Source organism: Pinus tabuliformis, chromosome 7, assembly GCF_031772625.1.
Source record: "Pinus tabuliformis cultivar Carrire ecotype Pingquan chromosome 7, CPIR1, whole genome shotgun sequence".
Taxonomy (NCBI): domain Eukaryota; kingdom Viridiplantae; phylum Streptophyta; class Pinopsida; order Pinales; family Pinaceae; genus Pinus; species Pinus tabuliformis.
The window spans coordinates 1,767,575,284-1,767,597,788 of NC_142293.1; the positions used below are offsets into that span (position 1 = coordinate 1,767,575,284).

A 22,505-nucleotide genomic window follows, 5' to 3' on the forward strand; every position below is an offset into this window, starting at 1 on the left:
CTTATTTCACTCATGGATCTAATCTTGATGATGTACCACAAAGGTTGGTTCGAAACGTCAATTCCAATCAAACATAAATGCGATGACTCTGGAAGATAGTACTACAAAGAATACAAATCGCAAAAGCCTCAAATCAATAACGTAGATATTTTTCGGATGGATAACAATGATGGGCTCGGACCTCTAGTACAGTGATCAAGCAATTCGAATCACTAGCTTTGGTGGTGAGTCACAGTGAAGTAAATTCGGATATCATTGTAGTAAGAAATTCAGAAGCCTCTCTATGGTTTCATAAGATCAATAGTTGTGAAGATTTTGTGGTTCGTCCTCTATTACAGTTATCAAAGAAAAGGGACTCAGTGAAGGAACAATGAATTATACCTTTGTCTCGGTGCAGTAAGATCTCGGTGTCAAATTAATGGTGAAGATCTCAGTGTCAAACCAGTGGTGAAGATCTCGATGTCAATGCGGTGGTGAGTGTCAAGGCAGTCTCGGTATCCAGACAATGATGAAGATCTCGGTGGAAGATGGGTCAAGAAGAGGACAGTCAAGAGAATGTGTGTCTTGGTTTTGGAGGGGCTACTAGGTCAAGGGTCAGGGTCTTGGTCTTGGTATTCATCAATTGGAATTTCTATAAGAAGAATTTGTGTGAGTTTTCCTCTCAAAGAGTGAGAGGTTTTGGCCTTGGCTCATAGCCTACACGATGTGTCTCTTATCTATTTATGTTCATCCATTATTTACTGTTTGATGAAGAAGAATACTAATAATCTAACATGACGAAGATCCTAATCTGAACAAGTAAAAAGCATTCACAAACAGTCACTAATAGAAGAGAAATCATCTAACGTCAATGCCCTAGATTTCTCAACATTTTGAACTACAGAGACTGCGTCATGAAAATTCTGACCATTGAGTTTCTAATTGAATTCCCATTTTTAGCAACAATGAAGAATTTTGTATAAAATTGTCTAATAAATAAATTTTCATTTAGCTATGTTTCAAAATCAATAAATTCTCAATCAAATTAGGTATATGCTATAGGCCCCACAAGGGTTGGCTCTAACCAAAATCATGATAAATAAAATCCCACAAGGGTTGGCTCTACCCGAAAAAATGATAAATAAAATCCTAGAAGGGAGGGATTACTAAACAATCAAGTAGTCATTAAAATTTAGTCAAAAGATGGTTAAACACCAAATTGTTCAAATTATATTTCACCTTTTGATAGATGGTGGATTCCCAATATCTCGTAGTTAAAATCCTATAAGGGAAAAAATGTTAAAGAATTGAGACATTCCTATCATTTTGTGAGGGAACATGTTTAGAGACCAAACAATGTTCCACCTTTTAGTAGGCAGTGGATATTGGACATTTCATAGTGAAATTGAACTTCTTGAGATTTTTTGTATGGTATGTCAATTACTATAAACTATAGCCATGATTTGTCTTTGTTTGCAAGTATATAATAGTGCATCCTCTAGGCAAATTAACCATGGTAGTTCAAAATATCAAGAAATCAATCACAATAATTTGAAATTCTTCCTACAAAATATTTGTATCCTCAAAATTAGTATTTTCTCTACAAGCCCATGTGTAAATGCAACATCACATGATATTATGATCAAAATGTCAACAAACCATGGAAAATGTCATCTCACCAAAGTGATTTAATTGTTGGATCAAATACCAGTTTTGTTTTTACACAAATAATCTGCCTTACACTTCCTTTAGTTGCCTTTTCCCTTTTTATCAATTTTGTTGTGATGATTTTTTAATTGAAAATCAAATTTTAATTTTAATTTTGTATGGTTTTGAGCGCTTTTCTTTTTCTCTTAATATAATGTTGGCAAAATGAGTATAAGATATAGGAGATGCAAAACGAATACAGGATATAGGAGATGCAAAGTAGCTGCAATATTATTCATGAAATTGATTGATAAAAGTAAGATTAATTTTATTTTCACAAAAGAATTCATATATTTTACTCAAACTTTTGGGAAAATAGAATTGTTGCGAAGTCATACATTAAAAGTTGTGGAAATTGTAACCTTTGAAACATTTTTGGAGATTTCATTTTCTTAACTATTTAGTAGCTTAATTCAACAAACAAATTTCCACTGGATAATTAACTTGTCATAATAAAAAAATTAAAACATATTGATATTACGAGTCTGTTCAAGCATTCAATGATAGAGAAATAATGACACATATTAATAATACAAAGAGGATTTATGTGGTAAAAACCTGATAATTTGTAAAAGAACATCCATGGACAAGGCAAGGGTTTTTTATTTTCAAGAGAAAACTACAACCGGATTTGCATTCTTTCTCTCTCTCAAGATTCATAAATGAAGTAGGCACCATTAGAATCATTTTGATAATTATCATTTAATTCATAAAAGAACACTATTAGAATAATAGTGGCAACATTTACTTAAGCAAATTCATTTTTTTTACATTTTCTTTTAATGCAAAATCATTTTTTTTACATTTATTTTTAATGGAATTATTGTGATACCTAAACAAAACAAAACAAACCAAATGTTGTATGAATTATAATATTCATATTCAAGAAAATATCCATAACAATAACAAAAAATAAATAAAGTTAATGTGAATGAAAAATGTGGAAGGAAATTTTTCCAAGGATTACAATACTACAGCAAAGATAAAACAAAACAATTGTCAATTAGATGCTATAATGGTTGGATGGAATGACTGTTATCCTTCTCACCTAGATTCAATTCCTGCGAATGACATATTGAGCTTCTAAAAATTCTAAGTTTTAACCAGGATAACAGAACACTTCTTCTACCACATATTTCTTACAAATGTTATCAGCAAACCTTTTACATTGTTTTCATTAAATGAAATAGTTTAATTACTCTTAAAAAGGGGTCTCAAAGCTCATGGAACTTTGACTTGCATGCCATTGCATTCTCCCTTCATTAATTGTTTTCTTATAATAATAAGAAAACCGTGGGCAAATTTTGTATGCTTCAGTTGGGCAAAGCTTTGAAATACTTGCGTAAGTGAGCAAAATCGCACTTATTTATACAAAGTGAATTAGGAAAATGAAAGAGTGCACAGATATCATTCAAGTAACAAAGAGAGCCGAAATAAGGATGCACCAAAATTCAAGAGGCCAGGTTGATTGCATGCATAATTTTTGGAGTTCAAAATAGTTGCAATTCCTTGATCAGTCAAAATTTTATTGTTGTGGTTCAGTATGTTTCGTCTTCAAGGAACATTAAATAGGGATAGTGTGAAGGAACGCTAAATAGAGATTATAACCTGAGTGTAAGAGTGCAATTAGTAATTGTGGATATAACAGAGTATTGAAATTTCCACATGCAAAAAAAAAGCAATTAGTTTGTCGATAAATATTTGGAAGACACTCCAACGTTGGAACCCATAAATGCTTATGAAAATGATATATCAGCACAAATTACAACTGCTGTCATTAGGCTAATTTCTAGAATATATCTAAGAACCGTAGGTTCAACCTCGTAATTGAAAAATATAAACAAGTTTTAACAGGAAGATAAAAATTAAATGAGCACTCAAGATGTATTTGTTTTGAGGTTGAGCAGAATTTAATGTTCGTTTGTAAGGTAAAAAGAGGACCAGAACTAACCCTACCATGTATATAATAATACCAAAGAAACAGAAGTCGACTAACTAACTCACACTGCGTAAAAGAAAACTATAATGACGGTCACTCGTGACTGAACTCTCCCTTACATTAGGCTTTAGCCTCGTCAACTGAAAGCACTTTCTTCCTGCCTAACTATTTGAGAAAACAATTGCCCGCAGTAAGCGGTTGCTCGTGACTAAACTCTCCCTTACATCAGGCTTTAGCCTCATTACCTGAAAATATTTTCTTCCTGTTCAACTATTTGAGAAAACAATCGCCCCATTTCTGTTCCCGGTTTCACAAACTGTGGTTTAGATTTCTTAACCAAAAATTTCAAAAATGATCCACCAGTTTGTTTGTAGAGGATGTTTGTTTCGTCAGAAATAATCCATCAGTTTGTTTGTAAAGGATGTTTGTTTCTTCATCAGGACCGATATTATCTTCTGTCGTGAGTTCTGCTATGTCTATCAAACTTACGGACATTGGCTGCCATTGGCTGCCATGGAGTAATTTGTCCGGCCGAAAGCGATCTTGCCAATGTTTCCATGGCTTTCTGAGCGTGCTGGTTGTGAAGCCACTGCAAGGATTCTCCGAGTATTGGCATTTGGTTGGAACCCATTCTTCATCACATGCTCAAAAAGCCCTTTCGCTTTTTGAAACCACCCTTTTCTGACATAAGCACCAAGGAGAACATTGTATACTTCAATGTCATCAAATGATTCCAGAGATTCCCATTTTTTAAGAAAATCCTCAGCTCCCTCGAAGTCCCCAATATTTACCAATGAAGAAAGAAAGCACATATAACTTTTGTTGGTCATTTTGGAAAAGGCCAATTCAAAAGATTGCCATATCCTGTATACTTCTTCCTTGTTCCTTAGGCCACCATACAAACTAATTAAATGATCATAAGCAGCACGATCCTTTCTTTTCATTTTACTCTCCAATTCTTTCAAAGCAGATTCTACCTTGTCAAAGACTTTGGCCTTGAGATAAATGTTTGCTAGAGTACTGTAATGAGTCCATCCTGGATCAACATTATCATCACACACCATTTCATTGAACACCCCTTCCACCTGATCAATGTCCGAAAAAGTTGCGCAACAATTCATCCAGATGTTATAAGAATATGCGTTGAGTGAGATACCATTTTTCTTCATTTCCTGGATCACCAAAGGCACCTTTTCAAATTGCTGTGTGTTCATGTAGAGTGTCATCATCTGATTATAGGTAAGAGTATATTTAGCTAACCCCAAGTACTTCAACTTTTCCATGGTTTCCTCTGATTTTTCAATATTTTTCTCTTTCATGTAACAGTTCAGAAGTGCAGAATAAGTGTCTCGATTCTTTTTAGTATCACGGAGATCTGCAAAGTACCTTTCAGCACTGGCACTGCCTCGCACTTTTGCTATCAAGTCTAAGTGGATAGCAAGTTCACCTGAAGAGAATGAAAACTTTTGGCTCATCCACTCGAAAATCTGCAAAATCCCTATCAAGGCACAATAGATAATTTACATCAACTATTTAACAGAAGGAGACCCAAATTCTTTGAAGATAAAAACCATAAAACTGCAAACAAATGCAACACAAAGTAACCGATAAAAACCATAAAACTGCAAACAAATGCAACACAAGTAACCGCAATCACATTATTTAAAAATACAGAAAAGTAAAAGTAGAACCTAGTTTCAATATAATCAATTGTCTTTACTAAAATAAAATGAAAAACACACCCTCCATCGCTTCTATGGCTAACTTTAACACGAGTCTCCCTTTTAAAAAAAGTTCAGTTTTAGAGATCACTGGTCCTTGATTCAAGTAGCCCAGCACCGCACTTTTCAGAACTAACTATTTTATGTGTTTTAGCTATCAAAGAACAGAGGATAGAGTATCACACATCGACCATATGTTCTTTCAATATCGATCATCCCTGAGAAATCTATAATAACATTCCCATTCATTGGAGAGATATTTAAAGCTTTTGTCAGGAAAAACTGCAGGAGACGATATAATCCATTCAGGAGGAAAAACAAACATTTATAATTAAATGCACAGTAAATATAGCATGCAGTTGCATCCCCCTGTTTGAAGACATACCCGTTTAAGATACAACAAACCCCACCTCACTCGCCCCCACCCCTTGAATAATGGGGATTTTGGTCCACCCTCCTTGCGAAGAAAGTTTCCTCCAATTGAAGTTGAGGAATCCTGGATTTCACATGTTATGTCCTTTCATGACCTGCCAGCTCACCTCTATTATTGTTTCCCCACCTCAGGCCACCAATTTTAAATTTTTAAATGGGAGATATTAGGAGAGTTATCCAGACCTTGAACACTAGTAGAGCAGCTGACGAGAAAAGTGTTATGAACCCCATACTTGGAATAGGATGATAAACCAGCATACACACCGTGTACACCAAATGTGACATGGAACACAGCTCTAACAATGATAGTTACGCAATAACTCCTTATACGTTAGAATTACTCCCGAATAGCCCAAGTGCATCCCTAAATCCAAATTAGAAGTCCATGTATCCAATACTCACTATCTTGATCTCAAAATATATATATATATATATATATATTCTCATTCATTACCGATGTGACCCAATATTAGGTCAATCCCTATTATATATACATCTAACTCCATTACAATGTCACTTACATTTAACTGCATACAGACTCTCACTAGCGTCTAAGCTGAATTTCTTAAGCATGGCATTCACTCTTGAGCAATGCATATTGTTGATCACTTCAATGTAGTCTACTGAAGGTTCCCTCCTTGTCATAGCACATCATCCACCTTATTGTTAAATCGGCAATAGCGCTGATCCAACCAATACACCTTTGCCAAACTTTTGCCATTGTTCTGAAATGTGGTTTTTTGGAGTGTTTGCAGAAACAGACTCAGAGTTAAAGGACATGCAGGGTTCAAGAATGGCTATCATACTTGTTATCACTCAGAATGAAATTTTCAGAAAGTTCATCTTGATTAATTTAGCATCAAAAATTCATGGACACATTATTGCGTGGATTCATTGTCAAAGCTCATCATTTCACATCAACGATTTGTGGATACATTAAGGGATGAACTTATCATCCAAAGTCCATCATTCAACATCGACAATTTATGGATACACACCATGATGTATTTATCATCAACAGTACATCCTTGGGAATCAATTATTTGTGAGTGCTTTAGCCAGATGGTCACAGATCTTCATTCTCAAAGTTGAAGATTTGACAGGTTTCTCACATGAGGTCTTCAAAGCAGCGTTCTTCACGGATTAGTTCACATTCATACCAGTATAGAGTCGACAAATTTTTAAGTTCAAAAAGTTCCATGCACTAGATGAGAAATACAATATTTGTTGTGCGCATGGGAGGATGAGAGCTGTAATACTTGCACTTTTTTGGGAAACTTTCAATTTTTAGAAGTCCATATTTATGGAAAAGTGGTCATATTTTTGGATAATAACATGCAATGGAGACGATTTTGGTGATGATCAGGCAAGAAAATCAAGGTTTCTACTTTCTTTTCCCAGGGACAGGGATCCCAACTGGCCCTTTAGGATGGTATCTCAAGTTTCTTACATTGTGGACTTTACTTTCTCCAAGAAAGTAGGCAGGGTACCCAACTTGTGGACGTATCATCTTTTTGGGGCTGAAGGAGTGTTCCCCGACAAAAAAGGATTCATGGAGGTGTGCCCAACTTGACTTGGAATCTTTGACTTGCCTCGTTTTATAAAGCATATGCTTTCACCATGTAGATTTGCACTCCAAGAAAGCATCCATGCTAAGAAAAAAGTGTCTTTTTTAACTTCTCTTTCCAAGCAAAATTTTTCCATATTTAGAAAAGGGGGATTTGGAATCCACGTTGCTTCAGAAGGCTTCTTAGCCTCTTTTTCTTCTTCATCATGGGCTAGAGAAGTGATGCTCCCTCGTTGAGAACACTATTATTTAGATCTTCCACCAGTCACACAGCTTATTCCAAGTACGAGAAGGGTCTCTCTCTCTCTCTCTATATATATATATATATGTTGGTATATATGGGTTATATGTATATGTAAATGTATATGGGGAGGCAAGCGCAGGAAGGGTTATCTTTCACCCCAATGAAGAAATTGAGACTCAGTATGTTTGGGGAATGGGGATCATCAGAAATACCCAAGTGGAATTCTTGGCCTTGTGGCAAGGGCTACAAATGGCAATAGGAATATTTAACATCTAATGGTATTTGGGAACTCGATGATAGTCATTCAAAAAGTGATCAAACTAAAAAAAAATCTTTGAATATAATAAACTCCTATTTTGCAACTCAAGTTCTTCCATATTAAGCGACATCTTAACACCAAGGTAGTTGCCTTAGCAAACAAAGGAGCCACCTTGGATCAAGGGATGATACTCCAAGATAATGAAAGATTTTTATATAAGCCTTTGCCATGATCAAAGTAATAAGAAAACAAGCTCAAAGTGGTTTGAGCACTATAAGCACAAAGGAAGGAGGAAGGGGATCTCGAGAATCTCATTGTAACATTGACAGAGTTCAATTCAAGATGGTGAGTCATTGAAATTTGATGTAGCAATTTGGGGGCTTTGTTCAATCGATGGTACACGATTTTCAATACCCACTTTGCTGAGACAGGTTAGCAAGTCCAAGGAAATTGGCGGCTGGTGGCCAGGAACCAGCGCTAGTTATTACATAAAGGAACGATGGACAGGGGCTTTCATTCAAGAATTGAATTTGGCACGCTTGATCAGCACCATAGTGATGAAGGCAATTTCAATTCCTGGTTGCAAAAATGCAGGTCGAGGATTGATGGACGAGGGCATTTATGAAGGGAGTAAGTTTCTTAAGCACCGTGAAAGGAAGCAGAGTGTGATAGAAGGGGCTTTTGTAGGCAGCGCTGCTCCTAAGGCATGTTGAGTATTCCTACCTAGGGTTGTGGCTCGTGTTTGGACTAGCCAATTCTCGGGAGCTCCTCCGCATCAACAAATGATAGAGAACATGGGCAGTATAATGCAGAATACAGTGGTGCAGGAGAATGCAAAAATTGCAATGCAATTGGACTACATAACGGCCACCATGGAACATATTATATCTTTGCTAAACAGTCAAGGGAAAATGTTGGCTGATGGAAATCAAGTACAAACTCTTCTTGTCAATCAAAAAATTGGCCTTCTTTAAGTCAGGCTTGAAAGGATGCAGGTAAAGGCGAAGATGTTGGATTTTCGTCTGGGAAAACTTGAAGTCGCAGCTCAATCTGATAAAAGGAGGAGAAGTAGTTTGAACATCGCGTAGAAATGGGATCTCCTCAACCCACTGTTTTGAAGAATGTAACTAGGTTTAGTCTTCATAAATGTATTAAGTCATTATGTAATGTACTAGTCAAAAGGATAAGAAAAAAAATGATTATTGTATCAATGACTTATTAAAGCATGGGTTTCATGCTTAGGTCATCATTATATTAGTCAAAGTCCCCATTAAGGACCCCTAGGATTAATATTGAGCCAATAGAGTCATTGTACAATTAAAGAGACCCTTCTTGGGCTTTGGAATCATGTAAAAAGGTTTATTATTGAGTAAAATATGATTTATGTAACCTCCACACCAAGTCAGCCTAATGGAGATCAAGTCAGCCTAAAGGGCACCTATTTGACCCCACCCGGAGCCTATAAAATGAAGGAGATCGAATTCATTTGGAGCATCACATCTCAAGCTAGTTCAATATCTCTCTAGAAGCCTAAAAAAGTGTGAAGTGGATCAAGGAAGCCAAAAGGAATCCGAATTGGGTCAAGGCCAAGGAGAAGGAAGAAAACGAAGTTTTGGTGATACTCTCTCACTCTTTCGTGCCCTAGTTTGGGAGATCGAAGTCTTCCAAGTATTGTTGCTGCCAGTTGTTGCCTGATGATGTAAGTTGCTGCATAGTCGAAGTTGTTGGGGTGGAAGTGTTGTTGCAAAGGGGTCAGATCTCGAAGGGTTGACTTGGTGTGGAGGGAAGGTTTCTATGTCTAGGTTGAAGAGTCTCAAAGAAAACTATTGAAGGAAGAGAATTTTTTATTGGGTTTTCCCCTCGAGGGGGGTTTTGCCTTGGCGTAGTGCCTACATCTTGTGTCTTGTGTTTTTGTGATCTTCAAACATACATAATATGGTAATTGCTTGATGAAAGATAAGATAATAAAGTAAAGGAAGCCAACATAAGTCACAAGTAATTATCAAGAAAGAGAAATCAAAACCTAATCTACTTGCATCGATTTCTCAACACATTGTTCCTATTTAGCAACGGTGCGAGGAAGCGGAAACAGCTAAAGAAGTTGTTGAAGACAGGTTGTCCCTAGTAGGCAAGTTAATTTCCATTTATCTTTTGAATATGTTTTGCAAGTATGTACTGGTTTTAGGTGTCTTTTGGAAGATCTATAAGTGCAGTCAATTCAAGAATAGAATAGACAGAAAGCGTAGTGGAAGTAATGGTCTTTTTTGGTTTGGACAAATGTTGGAAATTGAAGAATAAGTTGAATTTGTAAAAGGTTCTGGCCTTGAAACAAACTTTCCATAAAACAAATCATAACCGTTCTATTGAAAAAAAAAATTCTCTAAATGTATATGTAATAAGGGCCAGCCTAATAAGAGGCCCACATACCTATTCTCCCTTTCATTTGTGGGACCCCTAATTTTTGAATTCTTCCTAATTGCAAAATAGAGCACTAGAAGGGATGCACCTTAGAAAATTGTGCCATGTAGCTACGTCAACCACCCAACAAAACGTAAAATATTCTCCAATTGAAGTGTGCATAGGAGAATGTGCTAAGTTGCTTAGAACTCATCAATAGAATACTCCTCCATACGCCATGTCATCAAGGTTTTCAACCAACCCAAGAGAGTGTGCCCTATAAAAGTGTGCCAACCTCTTTAATAAACCAATAAAATTATGTGCCTCAAAAATTATGCACAAGTAGTGGGGTCCACCACTAGAAAGCTTCAATTAAGTCCAAATAGCTAGTCCAAGTGTAAAAAGAAAACATATAAAATAGGGTTCCCGAGTTATTATCATTAATTTGAATAAATTAGATTGCTTTGAATTTTGAATGGTTAAATCAACCTCAACATGTGTGCACAAAGGTTAATGCTCAAGTATAACCATAGTCTTCTTCCCAATTACTTACCAACAAATTAGATCACCATGAACATGTGTGACAATGCGGGGATCCACTTTTTAGTTTAAAGATTTGTACAATGTAAATCAAACATGTTCTCCTAAGCAAAACCCATCCATGATAACAACAAAACAAAAGGTCCAACCTAAAGTGCACCACCACCAAGGGATTATTAAACCAAAATCATTATCTTAGATCACCATCACTCAAACTTCATATATAACATATTAAGAGAGTTCATGGGGCTAAAAATAGCAAGTCCACTAGAATCTAATGAATGAATGGTCAAGTTTGACTCAAAACCTGAGCGACAGCGAGAAGTCGTTCTGCCCGATTTCACACACACAATAGGTAGGCATTGAACCTGACTGAACACCGAAGGGACGGAGTCACTCACTATTCATATGGTGAGGGATTTGACGAAAACTAACTAATAGGTGCGATGAGTCACGGAGCTGCTGCATCCCTGTTCGATCGGTAGCTTCTTCTCCATTTGCCCCTTCTCCGATTATTTCTTCGCTGGTCTCTTTTGTGGTTATTTTCTGACCAAATATGTATGTATGTAAATATGTATTTATGTATTTATTTGGTTCTTATTGGCAGGTGTTGGTTGGTTCGAATTCCCCCTCCCATGGATGCGCGCTACCATGTGAGTGAGTGTGTTCCAATAACCAGGTTCCCGAGCCCGCGATTTCACCTCTCCCTTTTACCGCCCGGTAGTTCGAAGGATCAAAGATGGATGGCTGGAAGGTGATAGGGGTAGCCCCTATATCTATTTGGGCGGCACCACCTAACTGGCTATCTATCTCTCTTGTCGTTCGTTATTCTCTTAGAAAACCTTCTTCATGCATGATGGTTGTGCTCGTGAAATGGGGGCGCGTAACGAAAGGAAGAATCTCAAGTGTCACTTGCATGTGATATTCTTTCTCTCGCTTTATCGGGCCATATGGACAATGAATATTTCGGATGGGCCTTGCCTAGATATAGTAGGTGAGTGAATAGGTTACGCCTACGCTGGCTGCTTGCTTGCACTAATGCCCACCAAGAAAGAAATAGGGAAGGCCAAGCCAAGAAATCTATTTCCATGCCCATGAATGCATCCATACGTAAGGGGGTTGCCCCGTAGCATATATAGGAAAGTGATAGTGCACTCGACATCCGACCAAAGAAGAAAGAAAGGGTACCTGATGAGCTAAGGAGAGGGATATCATAATGGTATCTGTTGATTGGATCACTTGGTAGGGAACACCCAGTGGGTGCGGGGAGAGTAGGATCATGCCGAAACACGGATAGGAACTTATTTATTATAGAGATGGAACTAGATCGAGAGGGAGAGCCTGATTGATATAGTATAGACGGGGCTATTCCCCTTAGACAGATACTACGGTGGGTGGCAACAAAGGCTTCAGTACCACTAGCAACATATCAAATTAGCTAAGCTACTAACACCAGTTCCAAAATCAAGAAAGGATCTAAAGCAAGGGCCCTATATTTATTACTTAGGGGTCGCTCACTCATTCATATGCCCCCCACCCAATAAGCATCAAGGAACTCGTTCCACTTCTCCTGCTTTCTCTACGTAATGATTCGCTTCCCAACGGTTGGTTCTACTGTTGCGAGAGGATACGAAGCGGAAAACAGAACGTTCGGTTAACGAGCCAATTAAGTCATAAACCAGGAGGGATAGTGCTTCTCAAAATGCTGTTACGTCACCTTAAACTCCCTCTATTTTCGAAGAACCATGGCAATTACACACACCCGGTTCAATGATCACACTTGATGGGTATATAGTTTATCAATGTTCTATATAGTTCTTTCTCACTCCCCTATGATTGGCCAACCACAAAACTGGAGGACCCGTTTCGCAAAGCTTTTCATTACCACGACCAAGCTCCCCCTTTCTTGATTCCTTTTTTCACGTTCTATATATACATCTACGAGGTTAACCACTTTGTAATTGCCTTAGTGCCCTTAATGAATGCATGCCTAGGTCATAAAACCTAGCTTGGCCGCAGGCTCCTCTCTTCTGGACGTCCCAGTGCGCTATAGATGCAGATTCACGGGCGGGCTTGAGATCCCCTTCTTCCATTGCATGCAGGGTCAATCGAAGACCAAGCGGCGATCACCACCAGTGAGGTTCCCAACCTCGCTCGGATGGAAGAATCATTCGTGTTCGACCCTCTACTTCTTCGTTCCTAAGCTTCCAGCTCCCCGCCCCCTTTGCAGTCGAGTGTTTATTCAAAGAAAGACCCTTAACCTTAGCTAACGCCAGGGAGATAAGGCGGGAGATAAGAGATAAGGCGGGAGATAAGGCGCTAACGACCCCTAACGACTTAGCCTTAACCCGCGACCCACACGACCCACCCTCTTTATGCTATCTCTAGCCACATGATACGAGTCAATACGTTTTTTTAGAATATAGTCTAAAAAGAAATAGAGATCTCATTATATATGTCATTACGCTTTGATTTTCGGCATCAAATCAAATGGGTTTCAGTAGGTTCTTGAGTCCTATTTATTCCCCGGCTTTCAATACGTTACGTCCTATTTTCTTCTTCCCTCAATACTTACTTACTGGCTTTCAATACGTTACGCCTTACCATTACATGGCTTTCCATGTCTGTCAATTCCATGTCTGTCAAAAAGGGTCTTTTTCTTTATCCTGCAAGAATGGGAGGGAAACCTTTCAAAACCTCCGCCTCCTCTCCTTATCAGTCGAGCCCCCTAAAGGGTCCTCGTGGAGCAAAATGAGTAGGGAAAGATGTGAAAACCTCCGCCAAAGGACAAGTAGTTGAAGGGTACTCAAGTTGTATGGGCAAAGATTAAGCGATGGCGGCCTTTTAGTCGAGCGTTCGTTACCTCACCCTGCCGGGGGCATCCTCTAATAATAGTGCGTACGTGTTCTCAGATTATATACGTAATAACAGTGGCTACGTGCAAGGCATCCATCCTCCTCCTTCCCTCCCTCCCTGTGGTGTATAGTGGGATCGACCAGTCCCAGCAGCCACTTCAGGACCAGCAATAGTGGGCTCTCCTTCCCATCCCTTACCATCATGTTCTTGGCCTACCATACCTGGCTCTTCGACCACCCACCTTGATTCGACGAGCTCGATGCCTAATATAACAGAATATATACGGGTTATATCGTGAACTAGTAGGCAATCTAAAACCTAAACCCCCCCATATATAGGCAATGTAGTACCTAAATAACATATTATATAGTAGTGACGTCTAATAAGAATGGAGAACTCAGGGCATGGTATCCCAAAGGCTGTTTCACTGCCCTGTAAGCCTCCGCAGTCCGTTTCATGAAGCCGCTAGTGAAGCCAGATGTTGGCCAGTGTTCCGGCACGTACCGGTTCCGCTCTTCGCTGGTTTCGCTCAATGCATATAGAAGCTGGTTCCACTTCACCCTCACGCTTCCATATTCCCCACCCGAATCAACCAACCTTCTTTCACCGCCGAATAGAAGCAACAAATGGATCGGGCCATAAACCACTAGCCTATCTTCATTACTGGATCAGCCATAATAGAGGTCCTGGTCCATACTAAAGCGGCCAGGTCTTTAAGCTTTTCACATCTGCTGGCTGCACGGTTCGGATCTACCTAACCTCCGCCTCCTCGTGGGGCAAGAATAGGAGGGAAAGATGTGAAAACCTCCGCCAAGGATGCGTAAGCAGGCTCGACTGATAAGGCCGCCATCACCTTTAGGTGCTCGACCATAGTGAGAGGATGCGTAAGCAGGCTCTCAATCTAAGGAGAGGAACGTAGTCGCTCGACCAATATGTCATTACGCTTTAGCAGAGAAGGCATAATGACATATGCCCATATCTGCTCGGAATCTCCCTCATTCAGAAACCGATATGAGGGATTTCATTAGTGGATCTCTTTGCTTGGGACCGCTTGCTGGATCGAGGCTCGACCAAGCTAGATCAACAGGCTATATCACCTTGCTTGGGGTGTGCCCGGCCTCCGGAGGATACCTCATGGTGACGTGACCCTTGCAAACTTCCAGTTTGAGAAACCTGACAAAAGCCCAAGTACTTAGCTTGGTACTCACTCCTTCCTTTTAGAGAGGGAGTTGTTCAGTTAGAGAGACCTTACAAAAGGCCCAACCAGTTAGAGATACCTCCTTTATAAAGGGAAGAAGGGGGGCCCAACGGTACTTGAGGAAGGAATTCTCCCTTTTTCTGACAAAAGGCTCGACCAGTTAGAGATAGGGCGCAAAAGGCTCGAGATAGGCCGGTACTAGATTGAACCGTGAGCAGTAAGTAACTGAGTTCATTTGGGCAGTTTGAAGAGATAACTGCAGCTTGGTTGTGCACTTACTGTTTCAGACCTAAAGATCCCCAGAAGCAAGACTAAAGCACTAAGCCAGCATGAAGCCTAAGGAGTAAGACCTAGCATGAGCCAGCAGGAACAAAGGCACAGTCAATTCGAGATTGATATAAAGGTATAGTGAAAGTTGACCCAGTAGTTTCTCCCCCACCATCAGTCGTCGAGGTAGCAGGAGAGGTTGAAGCAGCAGTGAAAGATGTCGTGTACCCACTTACTACGAGCATACTCAGATGAAGCAGATTCCGTTCTATTGCATCTCGATTCGAACGCACATGAATTTCGTACCGGGGTGAAGGACCAACCATCATCATATCGGTAATTGATTCCTTCTCGTAGCTGTGAGTGTAACAACTTGGTGAATGCGCATATTGGTGGAGATTGAACCCATTTTTGACAGTTGCTGTCAAATTGGATACTATATACGATGCTATCAATGCTACATTGGAACTGACCGGGATAGAACCAAACGCACCTAGCTCCATCTGGGGTAAAGAACTCTAATTTGTGTATAGGCAACTTGCTTCATTTCATTCCCTCCGGCATCGTGGGCGCCTTCATCCGAACGAGGCATAGGCGGGTGAGGTAAACCCTATTCTAAGTCTATTACCCTCAAAGCAAGTTTGGTGTAGGGTGGGTTGGGTTCAAGAACTCAAATTTGGCTTGATCAAAATCTCAGATTTAAGGCATTTCAGGTGATTCCTTCCAATGAGGCGGGTGCAGTATAAGAGGCTGAGGCGGGTGAGGTTTCAAGAGTCTATCCTTGTGGTGGTAAGTGTGGTGGGCAGTAAGAAAGGTAAGGAGAAGGTTGGTTGATCCATCTGGTCCTGATAAGATAAGTATAGTGCAGTAGCCCTCCTAAGCATTCATTCATCGAGTGGTACGCAGTAAAGGCAAGTCTCGTTATTTCAGGTGGGTAGGTTGTTTGTCAACACTTCAGTAAAGGTTGTGTCATGCCGTCCCGATAAGAGGGGAATAGCTGTACCCACCCACTAAGCGATTCATGAAAGAAGTGGTATAGGGAGACCAGTAAGAGTTGTTCAGGTGGTAGAAGGTGAGTAGCAGGCAGTATCAGTAAATGAAAGGCGGGTAGGTCGTCTATTCCTTCCTAGCAATGGAGTGGGTTTCAAATGGATGAATCGTATCCTGACGCTCGGCCGGAACCAATAGGTCATAGTGGTACCAACGAATCTGTCCTTTCAGCAAGTGTGATTCCAGGTCTGCCTGTGAATCTGGAAAACTACCGCAACATAGAGAATATATGCTTTGGCGGAGGTTTTCACATCTTTCTCTCAATTTACTTATTGGCCCCCCCAAATAAGTAAAAAAAGAGTCGAGCACCTAAAGGTCCTATTCTTGCCATTTTAGGAGGCGGAGGTTTTGTAATTACATATATAATTCATTCATGCAGAATGACATATCTCGAATGACGTAATTACGTATATAATGAATGACTGGAATCACTGGTCGAAATGAACCAATTAGGTTTATATATGTCATTTAGTTCGAGATCTCGATTGCATAATGACATATGCCCATAGATGCATGATATGCTAAAGCGTAATTACGTATATAACGAATGAATGCATCGATATGTGTCATACCAGATTCGATGTGAGATATTGAATGACGCTTTCTCATATACGTCATTCCTGATAGATTGAATGACGATTTCGAGCCTTAGTTACTTATTTGAGAGGGGGGCGAGCCGATGGCGGCCTTTTAGTCGAGAGTTCGACAGGCTCACCCTTGAGCATAGCGAGTTTAGGTTCTCCCTTTCCTTATAGGCAGGGTTTCGATCGGCCTACACACCAAAATTGCTAGCCTCCACAAATTGACTGACAAGTAAGGTAAGGGGGGAAAGCCGGCAGCAAGCGGCATCCATCCATAAGGTGCGGGGGAGAGGAGAAGCATGAATGGAAATCAAGATCGAAGCTGCCTAGGAGGATCGGGCCAGGGAGAGGATCAAGGCGCTTGGACAAGAGGAAGGAGGCGCTATCCGATGCGAGGGCCCGACCCCGGCTGGCATAACGTATCTGAAGTCCGATAGTCAGGCACCGTCCCACCCAACTAGACTGTAAGAATGACTGAATGAGGTTCGTTTAGGTAGGAGCGGGTACGACGCGTTCATTCATGTGGCGGGCATTTGGATGGAGCAGCCCCCCCTAATGCCTCACCACCTCGCTCATGGGAGATGCCTCCTCGGATTAGGCAATCTCACCCCCTATGCCTGAGATGCCCAGCAACGGCCACCTTCCCATTCTCCATTATCAAAGGAAGGGGCACAAGGATTCATAGGGTACAGGCTCGCGAGAAAGGATAGGTATTCTAACCAATCCTGGATTTCTGAGGATAGAGACTGACTGGCCTGACTAGTAGGTCACGAGAGAGATGGAATGGGACTTTGACTGACCAATACCTTTCTCTTTACCTAAACGAGAAGAGCCAGTCCAGGAATGACTATTTACTAACGGTCGAACGGAGCCGCATAGCCCAAGCGAGCTGGGTGTCCTCCAATGGCTGCCTCAGCGATACCAAGTGAGCAAGCGTTCTAGTGAGCGAACGATTAACCACTAGTCCAGTTCAATTCATAATTCCAGTCAGTCCAGCTGGTGAAGTGAGGCTTTGCCTTATTATCTGATGAGGTGGGGTGGTGCTTATTACACACGTAGCTGCTTATAGAATATACATTCTTATACCGTTCTACCTCTTGATTTGATTGCGGGCTTGATCTATTTATTGGATTGATTGGATTGGATTGATTCGATTGATCGATAGAACCCATGCTCCTACAGCCGTTCAACTTAAGGACCATGTGACCAACAGCGAGCGCACTGTTAACCGATCGTCCACCGTTCACCGAAAGCAGTTCAACTACCCTCCCTTCTCTCTTTTATCTTGATGCTCGCCTGATACCGCTTGAACTTACTACCTTCGACCTGGCAACCTTGAAAATGAACCACGCAAGACTTACGGTACACCAGACAATCCTTTGATGTTTTAGGGGGGGAGGACCCTCGCTGCTGCTGGCTTTGAGTTAGTGTAGGCATCGTTCGTTACGGGCAGGCTGCTGGTTGAATTCTCCCCTAGGGATGGATGGTTAACCCATAATGCTAGAGTGGCTAGAACAACCCGACGATATGATGCTTCGCTCAACAAGAAACCGAACCTTCGATCTGATATCGACCTCTCTTGCTAACTGCCTGAGACCGCCTGACTTACTGCTGCCTTCGACCTTGCGAACTTACCCCTGATAACTTCATCGATCTTGCCGCCTGCCTTCATCGAACTTACTGCTGCCTTCGACCTGATCGATACTTCGATTGATATCCGGATCTCAATTGAGACCCGGATCTATCTTACCCGGATCTATCCACCTGAGATCGAAGATCTTTATACCTGTCCGTCTCTCGATTGAGTGATACCTGCCTGGGATGGATCTTTTCGATTGAGACCCGGATCTGAACTGGAGACGATGAAATAACTTGACGACGGCTGCTTGCTGGTCGAATCAACCCGGGCTAGGAGAATAAACGAACGGACGGGCTGGTCCAATAATGAATGAATGATGCAACACGGCGGGCGGGATTACTTACGTGCTTCCTGCCTGGCTAGATGTTTCTGTGTGTAGGGAGGGAGGCGTGCGTGGTCCACCGGACGAAGGCACAATCTATGATGGATGGATGTGTCGGGGTTGGAAACGAATAGATAACTGCCTTGCCGTTACTGAGCGGCCAGATTAGGAGGTATGAGGGAGAGACAAGAATGAGCACCTATCCGACCAGTAGCATTGACCTTACAGCCCAGCCCACACAAACCACCCATCGTGACACAGTTCAACCCGAACCAGTGAGCACACTGAATGAATGAACACGGGACGCTTCGCTTATGTCACGTTATATCCCCCTACTCGGGGGAGCGGGGTGGGAGACTGAAGGAGGAAACCGATACACCCGATCTCTTCTCGATTGATCACTGACTGATAGCTTATCTCTATCCCCGATCTATTCTCTCCCTCCTTTCCCTTCACACCTACACGACACCACCACCAGGGACTACACGATCCATCCCACCAACACGGATATACAACACGTAGTTATATACGTTGATTGACAATTTGAGTATAATCTGCCAAATACGGTCTAAAGAACAGGCGCCTAGGTTCGCTATGAAATGGGAATCCCAGAATCTAAGCCCAGGAGCCTTTTAAGAGTCATAGCCTTAAGCCCTGGAAGGTGAGGTTAGGAGGCTTGACTACTGACTTACTCTTTTTCAATTGAAGAGAGGCTTGAAACTGGTCATTTCCATACTTCACAGTGGCCTATGAAGGGCAAGACCTATCGGACCTATCCAGATGGTAAATGAAGTACAGAAAGGTGGTCTATCAAGATGCGAACATTGATAGGCCACGTTCGCATCCTTCTCGCCCTCTCTTTTCTTGGGGAAAAAGAAATAGGAAATCACTCTCATTATATATGTCATTCTCATAAGCCAACCTATGTTGCGGTAGTTTTCCAGAGGCATGCATCGAGAGCCCCGTGGAATATCGTCTGAAAGGATGCGTAAGCAGGCTCGACTGATAAGGATGCGTAAGCAGGCTCGACTGATAAGGATGCGTAAGCAGGCTCAACTGGTCGCCATCACCTTTAGGTGCTCGACCAAGAGGACCTTTAGGTGCTCGACCATAAGGACCGGAGGGGCTCGACTGTTAAGGAGAGGGCCGCCATCGAGAGGAGAGGGCATTTGCGTGCGTTTTACGGCTACTTGACATGCCCAAGCTGGGGAACCTGCGTAGACCTAAGAAATCGTCTGAAAGGATGCGTAAGCAGGCTCGACTAGCCGCCATCACCTTTAGGTGCTCGACCAAGAGGACCTTTAGGTGCTCGACCAAGAGGACCTTTAGGTGCTCGACCATAAGGACCGGAGGGGCTCGACTGTTAAGGACCCTTTAGGGTGCTCGACCATAAGGGAGAGGAGAGGGCCGCCATCGAGAGGAGAGGGCATTTGCGTGCGTTTTACGGCTACTTGACACACCCAAGCTGGGGAACCTGCGTAGACCAAGGAGTTCCAGAAGATGAAGTCAGAACAACAGAGCATTGCAGAATTGAAAGAGATTCAGAAAGCAGAAGGGCCCCATATTACTTAGGGGTCACTCACTATTCATATGGTGAGGGATTTGACTAAGCCGTATAAATTCACCTTCCACCCACTCGCTATGCTGCGTTCTTTTACCTCGACATCCCAAACCACTTCCCTGCCTGTTAATTGCTTAGAGCAATGTCCAGCTGCCTACCATTATCATTCGGGTCCTTATGCGAGCAAGTGTTTCGCCGTCGTATTCTTTCAATGTGCCCCCCACCTTGCGTTTATCCTCCCCATATAACGCCCTCGCAATTGACGACATACCCCGTTGTGGGTGGGAATAGAGAAATAAGTGGTAGAATAGAGCAAGCTCGTCTCCTCGCTTCGTCGTTCATCAATTCTCAATTACCAGTCTATACAAGGCCACCTTATCACTCTGAAATTGACCAAGGCCTGAGGGGCTCTAGTGTGTATAATTGATAAGTACCTTGATCTAAGAAGGTGGAAATGCCTCCTGCCGTGGCTTGTACAACTACATACATTAGGGGGAAGAATTATCCCTCCGCGCTGGTACGGGAGGCAGAGAAAAGTAGGAGGTCCTGGCTGGAATATATGGGGCGAAACTCCGAAGACTTTCTATTGGTAGCTCTGAAGATTATCCGAAGCACTTCCTCGCTATCTAGCTTCATATATAACATATTAAGAGGGTACTAACAACATGAAATACCTTCCTCTCTAGGTTATTTCTAGCAAATTTGACATTGTAAATTTCAATCACTTAGGAAAATCCTACAAAGGCAACATGAATCATGCCACCTAACAATATCCTAAGAGAAAGAGACATAATAAAACAACTAAACCATCCAAACATCACACATCCAACATATAAGGACCATGTAAGAACACCCCTCCTAACAACACCAAATAATACCACATCATTATGAAAAAGTCGCTCAAAAGCTTCAACAATCATGAAGCATATATCTCATAATTATTGATGTTTGTAGCTCGCATAGGTACTTTTGCATAGGCCCAAGCGCCTTAGTGTTCAAAAGTCACCTAATTGACCCTTAACCTTAGCAATTACTTTAATTATTAAAGTAATTGATTTTAATTCGATACACTGAGTTAATCTAATGAAATGCAAAGGTTATTTGCCTTTCTAAATTAGAGGAATTTCAACAGTTGATCTCAAATGATGTTGAGATCTCAACCATCAATCACTTTGGGGATTTGAGTTGTGGATTTGGTCAATAACTCAAATGTATAAAAGGAAGTTTAGGCTAAGAGAGAAGGCACACAAGAGCCATCTAGTGACCATAATACATTGAGAGGACAGTGATTGAGTGGAGAAGGACTTCCATTCAAGTGTGCAAGGTTTGAGGAAGGTGCAATGGGTAGCAAGGCAGGTCAACCAAATAGATTGAAGCACAAATCTAGGGCTTGATCAACTAGATCAATTCCAAGTTCTTGTTTATGCATTTTCCTCGATGGGCCATTATCCCAAGAAGGGAGCCCTTGTCAATTCTTAAGTTATTTGAAACAAGAACCGATTTGAAGAGCATATATATATGTGCATGTGATTGTGAGATTGGTGTATTGAATTATGCTTCCATTGATTACTTGTGTTTATGTTGAAATTCTAACCATGCCTTTTATTAAGTAGATCTGCATAATATATGTTAGGTAATACATTGCCAAGTTGTTAAGGTTAGAAAAAATAACACCAAACATCATCATCTAACCGCCTAGGGGGCTAGAATCCTCATCCATATCCAAGATAACAATACATACCAAACCACCATAATGAGATAGTATGCTCCATCATCCATCAAAAGTGTAACCAATGGGTGATCAACAAGGCAAGCACATGTGAAAATCCCACCACCAACAAGCACAATCACTATCCAACCAAGGAGAAGTGAGACTCTCCCAACCAAAGATCTTTGTCAAATGATATGATGCCATGAAGAGAAGGGGCTCCAAGAAGATGAATCCTCCCAAGTTGGCCCAATGCTCCAGAATACCAATAGTAGATCTCCAATAATGTGATGAAAAACACAAGATGGGGCCTCAAACAATATAGGTTGTAAAGGTAAAGGAGAAACTTTGTATTCCAAATAAGTCATCTTCCAAAAAAAATTCCTAATCAAGTTGCATTGATGTCTTCAATCATTGATGCAGAGTCCTTCTAGTTATGAGCATTGAGGGGTAATAGGTGAATTGGTTTGGTAGGACACCATGGTGGAGTACAACCATCATGAAGAATGACGTGTGAAAGATTCTACCAAGACCAAAG

The 22,505-nt window shown here is 41.2% G+C and overlaps 1 protein-coding gene across 1 annotated transcript in view; it reads right to left on the reverse strand.

Annotated features, from left to right (window-relative positions):
• Positions 1-3,483: 3,483 nt before the first annotated feature.
• Positions 3,484-22,505, reverse strand: part of LOC149255425 (pentatricopeptide repeat-containing protein At1g02150-like) — a 71,097-nt gene continuing 52,075 nt past the window's right edge. Inside the window, exon 3 of the mRNA XM_089460486.1 lies at positions 3,484-5,112. Within this exon, the coding sequence (XP_089316612.1) occupies positions 4,111-5,112 (1,002 nt within the window). The 3' untranslated portion in view covers positions 3,484-4,110. The remainder of the gene's footprint in view (positions 5,113-22,505) is intronic.